This window comes from Musca domestica, unplaced genomic scaffold (assembly GCF_030504385.1).
Source record: "Musca domestica strain aabys unplaced genomic scaffold, Musca_domestica.polishedcontigs.V.1.1 95, whole genome shotgun sequence".
NCBI classification, from domain to species: Eukaryota; Metazoa; Arthropoda; class Insecta; order Diptera; family Muscidae; genus Musca; species Musca domestica.
The window spans coordinates 1,716,714-1,733,134 of record NW_026712445.1 but is presented as its reverse complement, the minus strand read 5'-3'; the positions used below and the strand labels follow the sequence as shown (position 1 = coordinate 1,733,134).

Genomic DNA, 16,421 nt, shown 5'->3' with positions numbered 1-16,421 from the left:
TCGTTATTTCGTTTCTAATTTGTATTAATTTTAAAAAAACAAAATAATATAATACAAGGTTTCGTCGTGGAAGCTTTTAAGTCAAGTGTCATTTTTGTAAAGTAAAAAATACATAAATATTTATAAACAATTTCGATTTGCATTTAATTTGCCCGATGGCAAAAGTCCAGCCAGAACACAAATATTCGTTTCGAAATTAGGAAAGCCAAAAAAAAAAAAAAAAAAAAAAAAATTGAAGTGTACATATTTTCATCAAATATTTATTTACAAAACTGTAAGTACAAAAAAGAGTTATCCCGACAATGTTTATACAAAATATATTACAGTAAATTATCACTAACCTAACTTAATTTGTACAGATACTGCACAGTCTCATTTATCTTTACGCAATTTTTGGCTGGATACCTCAATGGCATCTAACCACAATTTCAACTCCCCTGGCATTTCGGGACGTTTACCGGCCTCGGGGTATGTCTTCATAATCTCCATGACATTACAGTTGGTAATGCATTGTTTGGACATGGCGACGGCACGAACGAAACCATCGGTCAAGGTAACAAATTGCTGTTCCAAATAGATGGCCTTATCGTCCCACCAAATCAGTTTGGTTTGAATTTTGTATGGATGGAAGATGGGAATGGTGCGACGATAACGGACACTGGAGGCACCCTGCACGGCACCACCACGACGTTCACGGATCTTTTCATAGATACCGGTCAGGGCATAGAAATGGAAACGGGCAAAGTCCAGCTCGCGCAAATAGCGGGCATTGTTCATGTGCTTGATGAAAATGTCCACATCCTGGGAGGTGCAGAGGCCTGGAAAAAAATCATTGCATTTTAGATTTTATTTTCAAAAATTTTCTTAGAAAAATTATAGCTTACCATATATTGTTGTTGTATCGGTAACTTTCCGCTTACTTTGGAACAGGCGGCCCGCAAAGACGGTGAAAACGCAACGTAGGAAATAATTAACATCCCAGATAATGTACAAGATGAGAGCGAATAATAGAAAACCCATGGTAACCGGTTTGTGTTTTTTTTTGTATACAACTGCAAGAGAAACAATGAAATTGGAATCAATATTTAAAACAAAAAAGAAACACAAAATTTTGTAATTATGCAGATTTTGAAATGTCCGAAGTTCAAGGTTTGGTCTTTCAACCTCAATGCTGGTGGCTCTTCATCATTGCATTTCGAAATGTATTCAATAATATTCAAAAATTTAATAAACCATAACACAGCAACAACTCTTTTGTAATTCCTCAAACCAAAAAAGTCAATATTCACCACTCACCTAGCCGACAAATCAAGAGATCACGTCCGAACCGCACAACTTAAGTTTACCAACTGAATGTTTTTATCAGAGCAGGGCCACTCTTCTTTGATCGTCTTCAAATTCAAAATTCACTTTCATTAACATAGATAAAACGGGTTGTGTGTGTGTATGGGTGTATCAAATAGATTGATTTTTATTTTTCTCTCTCTCTCTCTTTCTCTTTTATTCAATCGCATACAGGTGCATTAGTTAAAGCTTTATCGTTTCGAAAGCTAAACAACAAAATTTTGTAATTAGCTCAATGACTATATAAGTTTTGTTATGTGACGTGGGGCATATGCATGGTCTATGGGTATTAGGGTGGCACGCTTTTGGTTTAACGAATAGGTACCTCCCAAAATTTGTAACAATCTGAAATAGCCTGTTACATTTTTAAATTAACGTAGATCGTAATATTTTTCGTAATTTGTGAAATTTTAAGAACCATTTATTATACTTAGAGAATTTAGGTAATGTATCACCATTAGGTACTGAAATGGCACTGAATGTCTCCTTAGGGCCTTAATGGCTCACTTCAATGGAAAATTCATTATTCAAAAATTCTTTAATTTTATGGTCGCCATATCATAATCCCCATTGCAATTATGGGCATTACGACCAATTTTTTTCAGTGAAAACTCCCATAATGAAATGGGGATTAGGCCCATTTCAGGTTAGGTTTTGCCGACAGATGTATGCACTCAGCCAATGTTCGAATATTGAAATATATTTTGACTTCTGTTATAATTAATCAAATTGTTTACCCTCTATTGATCAATCTTTCGAAATTTTGAACCTATGTGGGGGAGGTACCAGAAGGTGTAAACCAATACATCTCATCTTCACAGCAGATTTTGTGTTAGTAGAAATAATGAGATGTTTGAAATATGAAGAAATCCGGATGCTTATTTTGGATATTATAATCGTTTTGGTTATGCAAAACATTGACCCTTTGTGGGGGAGGTACCACAAGGAGTGGTCCGATCTCTACCGTCTTTATAACATATCTTGTGTTGTTAAAAATATTCAGATGAGCCAAGTCAAAATGGAGTCAGGTGTTAATTTCGCGTTTTATTAGCTGCATGGATATTTAAAATTTTGACTCTTTGTGGGGGAAGTATCAGAAGGAGTGGACCCCATATATTCCATCTTCACAATAGACCTTGGGTTAATAAAAAATATTGGGATATGTGAAATAGAAGTCTCATACCACATTTTATAAGAGTTATTATTATTAAAATTTTTGACCCTTCGTGGGGAGGTACTTGATGGAGTTGGGCGATATTGTGCATTTTCGCATCTGACCTAGCAAATTGCAAATTTTAGGATTTGCAAAGATGGAACAACATCGGCTTATCCTTTCACTTTCTGTGTAGTAAATTATTTTCTTTGAAAATGTTGATATTTTGTGTGGGAGCTACAAGAAGGAGTGGACCGATATTGCCTATCGCCGAACTGGATCTAAGTTTGCTAATAATGTTACGATGTACCAAGTTTGTCGGATACTTCTTTCGAGAATTATCGTGAGCACCATACAGACAAACAGACGGACGAACCGCGCTCGCTAGATCGACTCCAAATGTCCTGAAACGGATTTGGTCTAAAGACACCTAGGTTCTAAAACCGTTATTTCGATGAGGTTTTTGGCCGTATCAAATGATATATACCCTTTCTAGTCATATGACTGAATACCGAATACCCTCCCTTTAAGTACCCTCCACCATTTGGAAGCAATTTGCAATTTTCAAATAATTTTCATAAAAATACCGCATATATGGAGTTACCGATATCTGGGGGCTATACGTGAACCTGCATAGACAACCTATGAACCTGCGTTCATAGGCTGTAGCACCCATTACCAATTAACAATACGAAGTTTCTGGTGGATAATGTAGCTAAAATCACCAAAATACCAGTATAGGAACTATACCAAAGCCTAGACCTATATAGACGCTTCTTTGCAAGGATGTTTCATACAAAATCGGGTTAAAATTGAGACTAAAACACCAAAAAAAAAAAAATAAATCTGTCGTTAAATTTATATGGCGGCTATAACAAAACGAAGACCAAAAGTTCTGCAGACCTAACATATAAAATGTTATCAACCTACTCCATTTCCTTTCGAACCTAGAGTGATTTCCACAGATGGGCAGCCAGACAGGTGGACGGACATCGCTAAATCGACATAGAATTTTATGTTTTATTTTATATTTAGAGGTGTTACAAACGGAATGAACAACCTCCATACAGTTGTAGATAAGGGTATAAAATAGAAGCCAAGTACATAGGCGTTTTGAAAGATTACACTCTAAGTAACCTTATTAAAGTGGGAAATTACCACTCATCCACATTTTTTTGATTTTTTCTGGAATCTGTGCATTTCAAGGTGTTTTCGGCCAAAATACTGACTGTCATCAGAATTACTTTGGTCAAAGATGTTAACCTTCAAAGGGGTATTTTTGGCCCTTTCCCAAAAAAAGGATTATAACAAGTCAAAATATTCTTCAAAATTATTTGTCATATCATTCCACTGTAGGAGCCAGAATATAAAAATAGTCTAAATCTTATCTAAACGCCATGAGTTTTTTTAAACAGATTACTTTTTAAAGTCGTACTGCACATGAGTTTATGCAGAATTATCGCATAAAGCATAAATTATCATAAGCATAGCTTAGGTTTAATAGTTTTTACGAAATTTATACTCGAAATTTCACGGGAATAAATATTCTAGCTCATATTCCAAATTAATTAATTAAAATGCATTGGGACTTGATGACAATTATAGTTTCGCTATAAGTTAAGCTTCTATGAGTTATGGTTTCAGCAAATTGTCTATAAACAAATACCCTTTGTATTTTTGTACCTTCTTTCGTAGGCGATTGTGAAATTTTTTGTAAAACATTTTAGTTCATTTAACTTAATTCCTTCCACGTCGTTTAATTCATAAAAAAACCAACTTAAAATTATATTTTTTTGGCATTTATATTTTCCACAACAAGGCACTTCAGCAGCTAAGATAATATTCAAAATGAGCGACCAAACAAAGCGGCCCAAACCATCCAAGTTTTCATTAAAGTTCATTACTATACAGTTTTGTAGATAAAACTTAACAAATATATACATATTGCATATGTGATAATAAATATATTAGCACTCACATATGCATATGAAGTTTTTTATTCCACAACAAGCGATATCTTTTATAGCCAGCAAAAGTTGATCGACCTACCCTAACATTAAAAAAAACACATATGGAGAGCTTTCTCAATTACATTAACACAGCTGTTTTGATTGCACATTTTTTTATCAACGACACAGAGAGAATTACAGAGAAAATATAATTAATTATTTTTGTACAGTTTCAACTTACAGATGTTAGGGATGACAATGTGGAATTTTTTGCACTCTTAGAAACGAAAATGATCCAACGGTGACATAAATATTATATTTTGCTATGTTAGACAATATTTAAGGAGTTATGGCCATTTTAAAGTATTCAATAATTCAACCTTAAAAAAGTGATCACAAATAATAGCTAAAACCGCCGAAAAGTCAATATTTAAAGAGCTATGGCCATTTTAAAGTATCCAATAATTCAACCTTAAAAAATTGGTCACAAATAATAGCTAAAAACGCCGAATGGTCAATATTTAAGGAGTTATGGCCATTTAAAAGTATCCGATAATTCAACCTTAAAAAAGTGATCAAAAATAGTTGTGGCCATTTCAAAGTATCCAATAATTCAACCTAAAAAAAGTGATCACAAATAATAGCTAAAAACGCCGAAAAGTCAATATTTAAGGAGTTATGGCCATTTTAAAATATTGAATAATTCATGCTTAAAAAAGTGATCACAAATAATAACTAAAAACGCCGAAAACTCAATATTTAAGGAGTTATGACTATTTTAAAATAATAGCTAAAAACGATGAAAAGTCTATATTTAAGGAGTTATGGCCATTTTAAAATATTGAATAATTCATGCTTAAAAAAGTGATCACAAATAATAGCTAAAAACGCCGAAAAGTCAATATTTAAGGAGTTATGGCCATTTTAAAGTATCCAATAATTCAGCCTTAAAAAGTGATCACAAATAACAGCTAAAAATGACGAAAAATCAATATTTAAGGAGTTATGGCCATTTTAAAATATTGAATAATTCATGCTTAAAAATGTGATCAAAAATAATAGCTAAAAACTCCGAAAAGTCAATATTTAAGGAGTTATGGCCATTTCAAAATATTGAATAATTCATACTTAAAAAAGTGATCACAAATAATATCTAAAAACGCCGAAAAGTCAATATTTAAGGAGTTATGGCCATTTTAAAATATTGAATAATTCATGCTTAAAAAAGTGATCACAAATAATAGCTAAAAACGCCGATAACTCAATATTTAAGGAGTTATGACTATTTTAAAATAATAGCTAAAAACGCTGAAAAGTCAATATTTAAGGAGTTATGGCCATTTTAAAATATTGAATAATTCATGCTTAAAAAAGTGATCACAAATAATAGCTAAAACGCGGAAAAGTCAATATTTAAGGAGTTATGGCCATTTTAAAGTATCCAATAATTCAGCCTTAAAAAGTGATCACAAATAACAGCTAAAAATGACGAAAAATCAATATTTAAGGAGTTATGGCCATTTTAAAATATTGAATAATTCATGCTTAAAAATGTGATCAAAAATAATAGCTAAAAACTCCAAAAAGTCAATATTTAAGGAGTTATGGCCATTTCAAAATATTGAATAATTCATGCTTAAAAAAGTTATCACAAGTAATAGCTAAAAACGCCGAAAAGTCAATATTTAAGGAGTTATGGCCATTTTAAAATATTGAATAGTTCATGCTTAAAAAAGTGATCACAAAAAATATCTAAAACGCCGAAAAGTCAATATTTAAGGAGTTATGGCCATTTTAAAATATTGAATAATTCACTCTTAAAAAAGTAATCACAAATAATAGCTGAAAACGCCGAAAAGTCAATATTTAAGGAGTTGTGGCCATTTTAAAATATTGAATAATTTATGCTTAAGGAAGTGATCACAAATAATAGCTAAAAACGCCGAAAAGTCAATATTTAATGAATTATGGCCATATTAAAGTATCCAATAATTCATGCTTAAAAAAGTGATCACAAATAATAGCTAAAAACGCCGAAAAGTCAATATTTAAGGAGTTATGGCCATTTTAAAGTATCCAATAATTCAACCTTAAAAAAGCGATCGCAAATAATAACTAAAAACGCCGAAAAGTCAATATTTAAGGAGTTATGGCCATTTTAAAGTATCCAATAATTCAAACTTAAAAAAGTGATCACAAGTAATAGCTAAAAACGCCGAAAAGCCAATATTTAAGGAGTTATGGCCATTTTAAAATATTGAATAATTCATGCTTAAAAAAGTGATCACAAATAATAGCTAAAAACGCCGAAAAGTCAATATTTAAGGAGTTATGGCCATTTTAAAATATTGAATAATTCAACCTTAAAAAGGTGATCTCAAATGATATCTAAAAACGCCGAAAAGTCAATGTTTAAGGAGTTATGGCTACCTTAAAGTATCCAATAATTCAACCTTAAAAAAGTGATCACAAATAATAGCTAAAATCGCTGAAAAGTCAATATTTAAGGAGTTATGGTCATTTTAAAATATTGAATAATTCTGGCTTAAAGAAGTGATCACAAATAATAGCTAAGAACGCCGAAAGTCAATATTTAAGGAGTTATGGCCATTTTAAAGTATCCAATAATTCATGCTTAAAAAGTGATCACAAATAATAGCTAAAAACGCCGAAAAGTCAATATTTAAGGAGTTATGGCTATTTTAAAATATTGAATAATTCAATCCTAAAAAAGTGATCACAAATAATAGCTAAAAACGCCGAAAAGTCAATATTTAAGGAGTTATGGCCATTTTAAAATATTGAATAATTCATGCTTAAAAAAGTGATCACAAATAATAGCTAAAAACGCCGAAAAGTCAATATTTAAGGAGTTATGGCTATTTTAAAATATTGAATAATTCAATCCTAAAAAAGTGATCATGGCCATTTTAAAGTATCCAATAATTCAACCTTAAAAAAGCGATCGCAAATAATAACTAAAAACGCCGAAAAGTCAATATTTAAGGAGTTATGGCCATTTTAAAGTATCCAATAATTCAAACTTAAAAAAGTGATCACAAGTAATAGCTAAAAACGCCGAAAAGCCAATATTTAAGGAGTTATGGCCATTTTAAAATATTGAATAATTCATGCTTAAAAAAGTGATCACAAATAATAGCTAAAAACGCCGAAAAGTCAATATTTAAGGAGTTATGGCCATTTTAAAATATTGAATAATTCAACCTTAAAAAGGTGATCTCAAATGATATCTAAAAACGCCGAAAAGTCAATGTTTAAGGAGTTATGGCTACCTTAAAGTATCCAATAATTCAACCTTAAAAAAGTGATCACAAATAATAGCTAAAATCGCTGAAAAGTCAATATTTAAGGAGTTATGGTCATTTTAAAATATTGAATAATTCTGGCTTAAAGAAGTGATCACAAATAATAGCTAAGAACGCCGAAAGTCAATATTTAAGGAGTTATGGCCATTTTAAAGTATCCAATAATTCATGCTTAAAAAGTTATCACAAATAATAGCTAAAAACGCCGAAAAGTCAATATTTAAGGAGTTATGGCTATTTTAAAATATTGAATAATTCAATCCTAAAAAAGTGATCACAAATAATAGCTAAAAACGCCGAAAAGTCAATATTTAAGGAGTTATGGCCATTTTAAAATATTGAATAATTCATGCTTAAAAAAGTGATCACAAATAATAGCTAAAAACGCCGAAAAGTCAATATTTAAGGAGTTATGGCTATTTTAAAATATTGAATAATTCAATCCTAAAAAAGTGATCACAAATAATAGCTAAAAATGCCGAAAAGTCAATATTTAAGGAGTTATGGCCATTTTAAAGTATCCAATAATTCAACCTTAAAAAATTGGTCACAAATAATAGCTAATAACGCCGAAAAGTCAATATTTAAGGAGTTATGGCTATTTTATCGTGTCCAATAATCCAACCTTAAAAAAGTGATCACAAATAATAGCTAAAAACGCCGAAAAGTCAATATTTAAGGAGTAATGGCCATTTTAAAATATTGAATAATTCATGCTTAGAAAAGTGATCACAAATAATAGCTCAAAACGCCGAAATGTCAATATTTAAGGAGTTATGGCCATTTTAAAATATTGAATAATTCATATTTAAGGAGTTATGGCCATTTTAAAAAATAGATTATTTCAACCTTGAACAAATAAGCAAAGGTAAAAGTCGGCCAATGCATTACGACGTTATAGTTTTAGGTATTCAATAGCCATGTGTTTAGCAAATGGAAACGGTGTACAACTCGTCGACCTGAAAATTTCTCTTTAAACTCTCCACTGAACTCTACAATGCATTAGTAAAACATAACACAACCTCGACATTACCGACATGATGCAAATATGTATGTTCGTCTGAGTGTGTGTGCAATGAATGACAAAGATAATGATGGCGACAAGTTCGACCCGTTTAGTTGATGATGGTAAGCCCCTCACAAATACGAGGGAGCTCTGTGCGTGCCTATCAAATAATACAACACAAAAATGGTTTGATAAGACCCACCGAACACACAACACTGCCAGCAAACAGCCACAAATATTCAGGCATCCATCCATCCATTCGTTTGCAGAGCAGAAGAACGAACATCACCTCTCCGGAGATACTCAACTTGGGCAGATAGACCACGACAATAACAACAGCACAACGTCGGTTTGTTGTGATATCTGAACAATTTGAAAAATGTCAAATTCAGTTCGTGTCGTGGATTCACAGCGTTCAGAACATTTCGAAAGATATCGGCCAGAAGCGAAACGTGTGATATTGAGAGAGCAGAATATCAAGTGATTCGAAACCCATTTCAGTGTTTGTCAATCAGTTGTACGCGTGAGTGGTCAACAAGCAGATGTGACAGAACAAGTTCTAAATAAATAAATGAATAAAAACAAGAAATATCGTCAACAGCAGCAACAACAACAACAAAATAAATTGCAAGCTTAAAATATTTTCGAAAAAAAATAATGATCGCCAGAAATTAGATTTGCTTTGAATTGAAGAAAATAAAATACCTACAAAAAAAGTAGAGAACAAAATCGACTTAAAGATCGTCGACGTCTAAAAATAATTAAAGAAGAAATAGAAAATACGCGCGGGACAAACAAACAGAAGATATCGAACGATTTACAACGGCAGTACGTGAGGTGTGTAATGATGATGAGATGCTTTAATTTTTAGGTCTTTTTTTTGGTGGAAAACTGTTTGTGCTTAAGCAGATTAAAAATAATTACAACAACAATGACCTATGAAATATAATTATAGTTGTTGTACAAAAACACTGCCAATGGAGAGAGAAAGAATGAAATAAAAATGGAAATGTAAATGTAAACATAACTAACAGCTAAGTCTCACTATGTGTGAGCTAAACCCCGGTCCTTTGTATGAGCTATACCCTGGGAAGTCTAATTTCAGTGGTTAACTTAAAACGCATGAAACTGATTTGACACTTATAGAGTGAAGGAGCGATATGCTTTGATGCCAAATTTAAAAATATCGGTTCACGTCATATGGAGTATCCCCAAAAAGGATTACAATTAGAAAAAAATATTCTAAAAATATTTTTTTTGTGGCAAAATAAGTATTAATCTGAAGATGACATATGTCGGTCTGCTATTTATACCCAAAATTTGAAAAAAAAAACCATACATGTTGAAATTGGGCAAAAATCTTGGAAAACTTAGCACATCCCAACAATATATCTTAAATCAGTTTAATCCTTCCTTCCTTCTCCTATGAACTATCAATTTTTGGAGAATTCTTGGATTCGATATAAACTTTAGAGTTATTCGAGGATTTCTTGGCTTAGAAAAGTAAACCCTACAACACTATGTGTTGGGTGTATGTGTAACTTTCATTGAGCCAAACATTATGTAACACCTCGAAATATTGGTTCCCGAATAAGGAAACTTTATATAAATCTTCCTATATCGTCAAAATGATCTACCTATGTATGTCGGTCCGTCCGTCTGTGAGTCTGTCCATATTAATATGTATTCACTCTACAGGTCACAATTATGACCCAATCCTCACGAACTTTAGCATGAAGGTGGTGCTAGGGTCAGGATTGAAGCCCGGAAAACATTTAGGAGTTAAAATGGACCAAAAACAGAACAAATTCCTGATGTTTCAATGGCTCTCTAGGTCGCAATTATAGATCAATCGACGCGGTCTTTAGCGTATGCCTAGAGTTTAGGGCTGGTCAGAAGCCTGCCATTTTGTTTGGTCATCTTACATTATATCAATGAAGGCGCGTTACTTAGACCGCTTATAACTCAAGAACGGCTGGACGGCAATAGACAATTCTCACGAATTCGAAATGGTCTCTTGCCAGAAAATGATAAAATCTAAGAAAATCGCATGAAAATATGCCAATAAAAAAGTGAATATTTTTATACCCTCCACCATACTATGGAGGGTATATTAACTTTGTCATTCCGTTTGTAACTCCTCGAAATACTCATGTCAGAACCAACAAAGTATATATATTCTTGATCAGCGTAAAATTCTAAGTCGATTTAGCGATGTCCGTCTGTGTGTTGTAATCACGCTACCTTTGGAATGAATTGAGATAGATGACTAAAATTTTGCATATATGTTTAGTTTTCCAGTAGGCAGGTTAAGTTCGTGAATGGGCTATGTAGGTCCACGTTTTCATATAGCCCCCATATAACGGTACCTCCCGATATTCGGTATTTTGATGACTTTAGCGACATTATTCACCGGAATTGTTTCAAATTTGGTATTCGAAGTTCGAAATGGATACTACACCCTAAGACCGAAAATTATCTGTGGAGATCCAAGTCTTCGTATAGCCCCCATATAATGGTACCCTCCTCTATTCGGTATTTTGATGAATTTAGATACATTATTCACCGGAATTGTTTCAAATTTGGTATTTGAAGTTCGAATTGGTTACTACAGAAAATTGTCTATACTGGTTCAGGTCTTCGTATAGGCCCCAAATATCATTACATCCCTATATTCGGTATTTTGACGATTTTAGGTACAATACCCACCGAAATTGTTTGAGATGTGGTATTTGAAGTTCGTAATGGATGCTACAGCTTGTGACAGAAAATTGTCTATGCAGGTCCAGGCCTTCCCACAGCTCCGATATAGCGGTACCTCCATATATAAGATATTTTGATGATTTTAGCTACATTATTCACCGTTTATTTCAAGTTTCGAATTTGAATATGGTAATGGCTTATGACAAACAATGCCTATGTAGGCCCACATCGTATCCACCTCAATATAACGGCTATATTCGGTATTTTTAAAATTTTAACAGAATTTTTTTAAGGATTTTATTTTTTGAAAATGTCCAAATTCGTTGCAAATGGTGGGTATTAAAACTTCGGCACGGCCGAACTTACTGCTTTTTAACTTGTTTATTTTTTGTCGTATCTTTTTATCGCATGAGATTTTTTCGTATTTGACATACAATATTGAATTTTTTTGGTAATATTTGATCACCTTACAACACTATGTTTTGGGAGTTTTATATTGAAGTCGAAATTATCCGCCGATTCCCCAGAAATTTTGCATGGGGATAGAGTTAGGTTCAGAATTAAAGCCTATTGTATTTCAAGTGTTTATATTTAATTATATATTCAAATGGATCAAAAATGGATCAAAAATTAATACTTTCCCTTTCCAGTGGCTCTACAGGTCACAATTAAAAACCAATCGAGGCGGAATTTTGCATGAGGTTATGGTATACGACAGCGCAGAAGTATAGCATTTTGGACAACCCTTAAATTATATTTAGCGGGTACAATGGACCACACATTTTGTGTGAAATTGTTTTGGATACCTATCAGCACGACATAAAGTGTAAATATAACGTAGCATTTGTGCAGCACAGTATGGATTTATTTCAAATAATCGACTAAAATGTGTTTGAGCCTAAGGAGATTTTCCACTTTATAGTGTTATAGTGCTGTAGGGTATCACATAGACGGTCCACACTGCTAAAGCCTTTGCTTATGTGTTAATGATGATTTTTATACCCTCCACCATTTTATTGAGGATATATAAACTTTGTCATTCTGTTTGTAACTCCTCGAAATGTAATATCAGACCCAACAAAGTATACATATATATTCTGGATCAGAGTAAATTTCTAGGACGATTTACCGATTTCCGCCTGGTTCTCTGTTGCAATCACGCAATCTTTCGAACGAATTGAGATAGAACGCCAAAACCCCATCCATATCTCTATCCCAGATACCACCAGTGACATGTATATCAACTTTTAAGATTTCAGCACTATCCTTTCACTAAATATCATTTATAGTACTTATCGTACAATTATACTACACGTTTGAAAATACACCACCATATCTCATTTCCTGATACTACCAGCGACCTCAATATCAAATTTGAAGATTTCAGCCCTATCAATTCACCCATTACCAAATTTAGTACAATTTAGTACTTTTCGTACAAAAATAGAACGCATTTCCAAATCACCCTCAAATATCAAAACAGATGGCATCTGTTAATTTAAATATCAAATTTCAAAATTTTTGCTCTATCCCTTCACCCAATACCAATTATAATACCATTCAGTGCTTTTCGTACAAATATAGTACACATTTCCGAAACCACCTGCATATGTCCAGGCTAAACATGAACAGCGACCCTAATACCAAATTCTAGGTTTCAAGCATTATTTGTTCACCCAATACCAAATTGTACCCAATTTGATACTATTTAGTACTTTTCGTGCACATGTAGTATGCATTTTCAAAATCACCTCTTTAGCACAAACCTACCACCAACAGGGATCAAAATTTATGATTTCGCATAAAATTGGATATACATGGTGAGATGAAAACACTGCAACAAACCAATGGTTCGAAAAGTAAAGAAGCGACTTGAACGAAAGCCGCGTCGCAGTGGCCGAAAAATGACAACTGAACATATCACAAAATTCCATTCGGCAAATATTGAAAAATGAGCTCGGCGTAAAGCCATTGAAATTCCAAAAAGTGTAAGAACTTACACCGCAACAGAAAGAAAATAGACTCAAAAGAGCTAAAGAGTTGCTTCGCTTGGTCGAAAGTGGTAAACTGGCGAATTTGCTTTTCTCCGTCTCCGATGAGAAAACATTCGTTGTCCAGCAGTTTGTAAACGAACAAAATGTTCGTGTTCACTTCCCACAGAGGTCAGCTGAAACTGTGCACCTTCGGTTGGCCACCAGAACTCAAGCGCCGGCCATGGTGATGGTGTGGGAAGCCATACCATAACAGCCGATGGTCGCTTTCCGCTCGTATTAATCAACCGTGCCATCAGAATAAATGCCAAATATTATCGCGAAAATATTCTGGAGGGTGTATTAAAGCCTTGGGCACGCAAACATTTGTGGCCGCAGACCTTGGACATTTCAACAGGACTCAAAACCATCGCAATCAGCACGCGCCACCCGAGAATGTTTTTCAAAATCGCCTCATTTCCAGCGCACAATGGCCACCGGATACCAATCCATTGGGCTATTGTGTCTGGAGTATTTTGGAAAGCAAGGTTGGCAGTAAAAAATACCAAAGTGTCGATCACCTCAAACAAGTGCTTCGCCGGGAATGGGCCCAAATATCGCAGAGCAACATTCGGGCAGCGTGTGCCGGTTTCATTGGCGGTTTGAAGGCCATAATTCGTACCAAAGGTGACCAATACGAACAAATCTAAACTTATTCAAAAATTTGATGATATTTCCGAAATTTTTTGCTTTTATTCAATAAAATTAAAAAAAATGTATAAAAATTATGGCCGTTGACTTTGTTGCAGTTTTTTTCTTGTAATTTTGCTCATACCAATATTTTTATGTGTATTAGATGAAGTGTCAAAGTAGAACACTTCGGACCACTATATCTGGTACACACACACAGTGGTCAGCTTTTGCCTAACTAAATATGTAAATTACGTAAAATCTAAACTGTATGGATCTGACCATATATAGAAATGATGGTGTCTATACTTTACAGAGACCCAACATACTTCCCTTCCCATTTTAGTTGTGTAGGGCAGGTTCGCACACTAACACACCTAACCTAACATCATTATTATCAAAATCATCATCATCATCTAAATCCATATCGCCAGTGCAATATATGTTATTACAATTATTAATTTAAAAAATAAAATAAATTGAAAATGATTGCGATTTCCACACTGTGTGGCGGAATTATCCATTTGAATTGACAATATTCGGATCTGTGTTCTGGGTTTTCAAACTTTTTTTGTTTGGCTGCTTTACGTTTTGTGTCACAGTAGACAAACGCGAACCGAAAAAGCGACAAACATGATTTGGATTTTGCCCCGGCCCAGTCAAGATGTACTTGGCTGTCGGTAGGCTCTGTTGGATTTACAGTGTGTTGTAGTAGTGTGGCATCACTTCGGATTTAAAAAAAAGAAGAAAAACTATTGTTGCATGGTGTTGATAGTGGCAGTTGTTTGTGAATTTGTGTTTTTTTTTTATTTTTTGTTAAAAATACATAAATCCATTTGAGAATGGGGATTTAGATTTGATAATGCAATCGCCAGTAGCAGCATCAACAGAATCAGAGCAGTGACTAGCTCCACAGCTGGTAAATACTGTTCAGCGCTGTGTGTGCCAATGCTCGAACTAGGGTTTGCAACTACTATTCTATTTTGCACTCTGGCGATTATAACAATTCTTTTTTTTTTTTTGCCATTGTTTTATTAGATATAATTTATAAATTAACGGAAATGTCATTTGGTTGCCTCTTCTTTTTCAGAGGAAATTGCAATATTTTTTTTTAGTGCGAATCTGTGTGTTTCTGCGCTGCTGAGAATTATTCGTGTGATCATTTATCCAGTTTTAGCCCGAGATCAGTGTGACATGTTTATGGCATTTATTTTCAAGATCATCACCATCCCGTTTTGTGTTTTCAGTAATGTTTCGGAATTGTCAGTGCTAAATGAAATGGTGGTATAAACGGGGAAAATAAACGGAATTATTACAAGAAGCACAAATTAGGTCAAGGACATTACGTGAAGTGTTGTAAATGCATTTTTAGTGAATAAATAAAAAAAAATACGTTTTTATAACTAGAGGCTGATTAATAATTGAATTATTTGGAAAAATAAATGTATGATCCTAAATAAATATTAATTATTTAAGCAACAGTAACAAGCAGTGTGTAGGATACGGATTTCAATTTAAAACCAGTAAAGAAAGTCTTAATGTCGGGCAGGGCCGCCTTTATGATACCCTACACCACTTTGCTAATTTAGTAGAACTGCGCATAACAATTAAAAGTTTTTATGGGAGAATTCAATCATACACTCTATAATTATAATTTAAAGTTCAAAGGACTAAATATACCAAAGCATTTGTATCTTTTAAATTCGGATAAAAATATATATGTGAGCTATATCCAAATCGGAACCGATCTCGACAAAATTTGGCAAAGATATTTCTGAGCTGTATTTGATATATTTCCCTGAATATCGTTGTTACGGAGTGCATATTACGGCTGTGGGTAACAAATATGACAAATCGGATGAACAGTATATTTGTGAGCTATAGCTATATCTGAACCGATCTTCACCAAATTTGACTTACTAGCTTCTAGACTCAATTCGGTCGTATGTGCCAAATTTCATCCAATTTGGGCTAATATTAGACGTTTGGTGCACAATCAAAGGTAAATCGGACGAAGTTATATATGGGAACTATATCCAAATCTGAACCGATCTCGATAAAATTTAGCAAAGGTATTTCTGAGCTGTATGTGATATATTTCCCCAAATATTGTTGTTACAGAGTGCATATTACGGCTGCGGAGGACAAAACTAACAAATCGGATGAACAATATATATGGGAACTATAGCTATATCTGAACCGATTTCAATCACATTTGGCATACTTATTTTCAGGCCTAATCTAGTTATATGTGCAAAATTCCATACTATTCGGCCTGAT

The 16,421-nt window shown here is 33.5% G+C and overlaps 2 protein-coding genes across 2 annotated transcripts in view; one reads left to right on the top strand and one right to left on the bottom strand.

Annotated features, from left to right (window-relative positions):
- Positions 1–240: 240 nt before the first annotated feature.
- LOC101887780 (protein THEM6) lies at positions 241–1,355 on the bottom strand. Its single transcript, XM_005178928.4, has 3 exons — positions 1,297–1,355; positions 885–1,052; positions 241–818 (listed from the first exon to the last, which is right to left on the bottom strand). Exons 2-3 carry the CDS (start codon positions 1,018–1,020, stop codon positions 373–375), a joined length of 582 nt encoding a protein of 193 aa, XP_005178985.2. The 5' UTR covers positions 1,021–1,052; positions 1,297–1,355; the 3' UTR covers positions 241–372.
- Positions 1,356–9,138: 7,783 nt separating this feature from the next.
- LOC101887498 (tetraspanin-9) overlaps positions 9,139–16,421 on the top strand; it is a 30,495-nt gene continuing 23,212 nt past the window's right edge. Inside the window, exon 1 of the mRNA XM_005178926.4 lies at positions 9,139–9,615. The gene's annotated coding sequence lies outside the window, so the exon portion shown is untranslated. The remainder of the gene's footprint in view (positions 9,616–16,421) is intronic.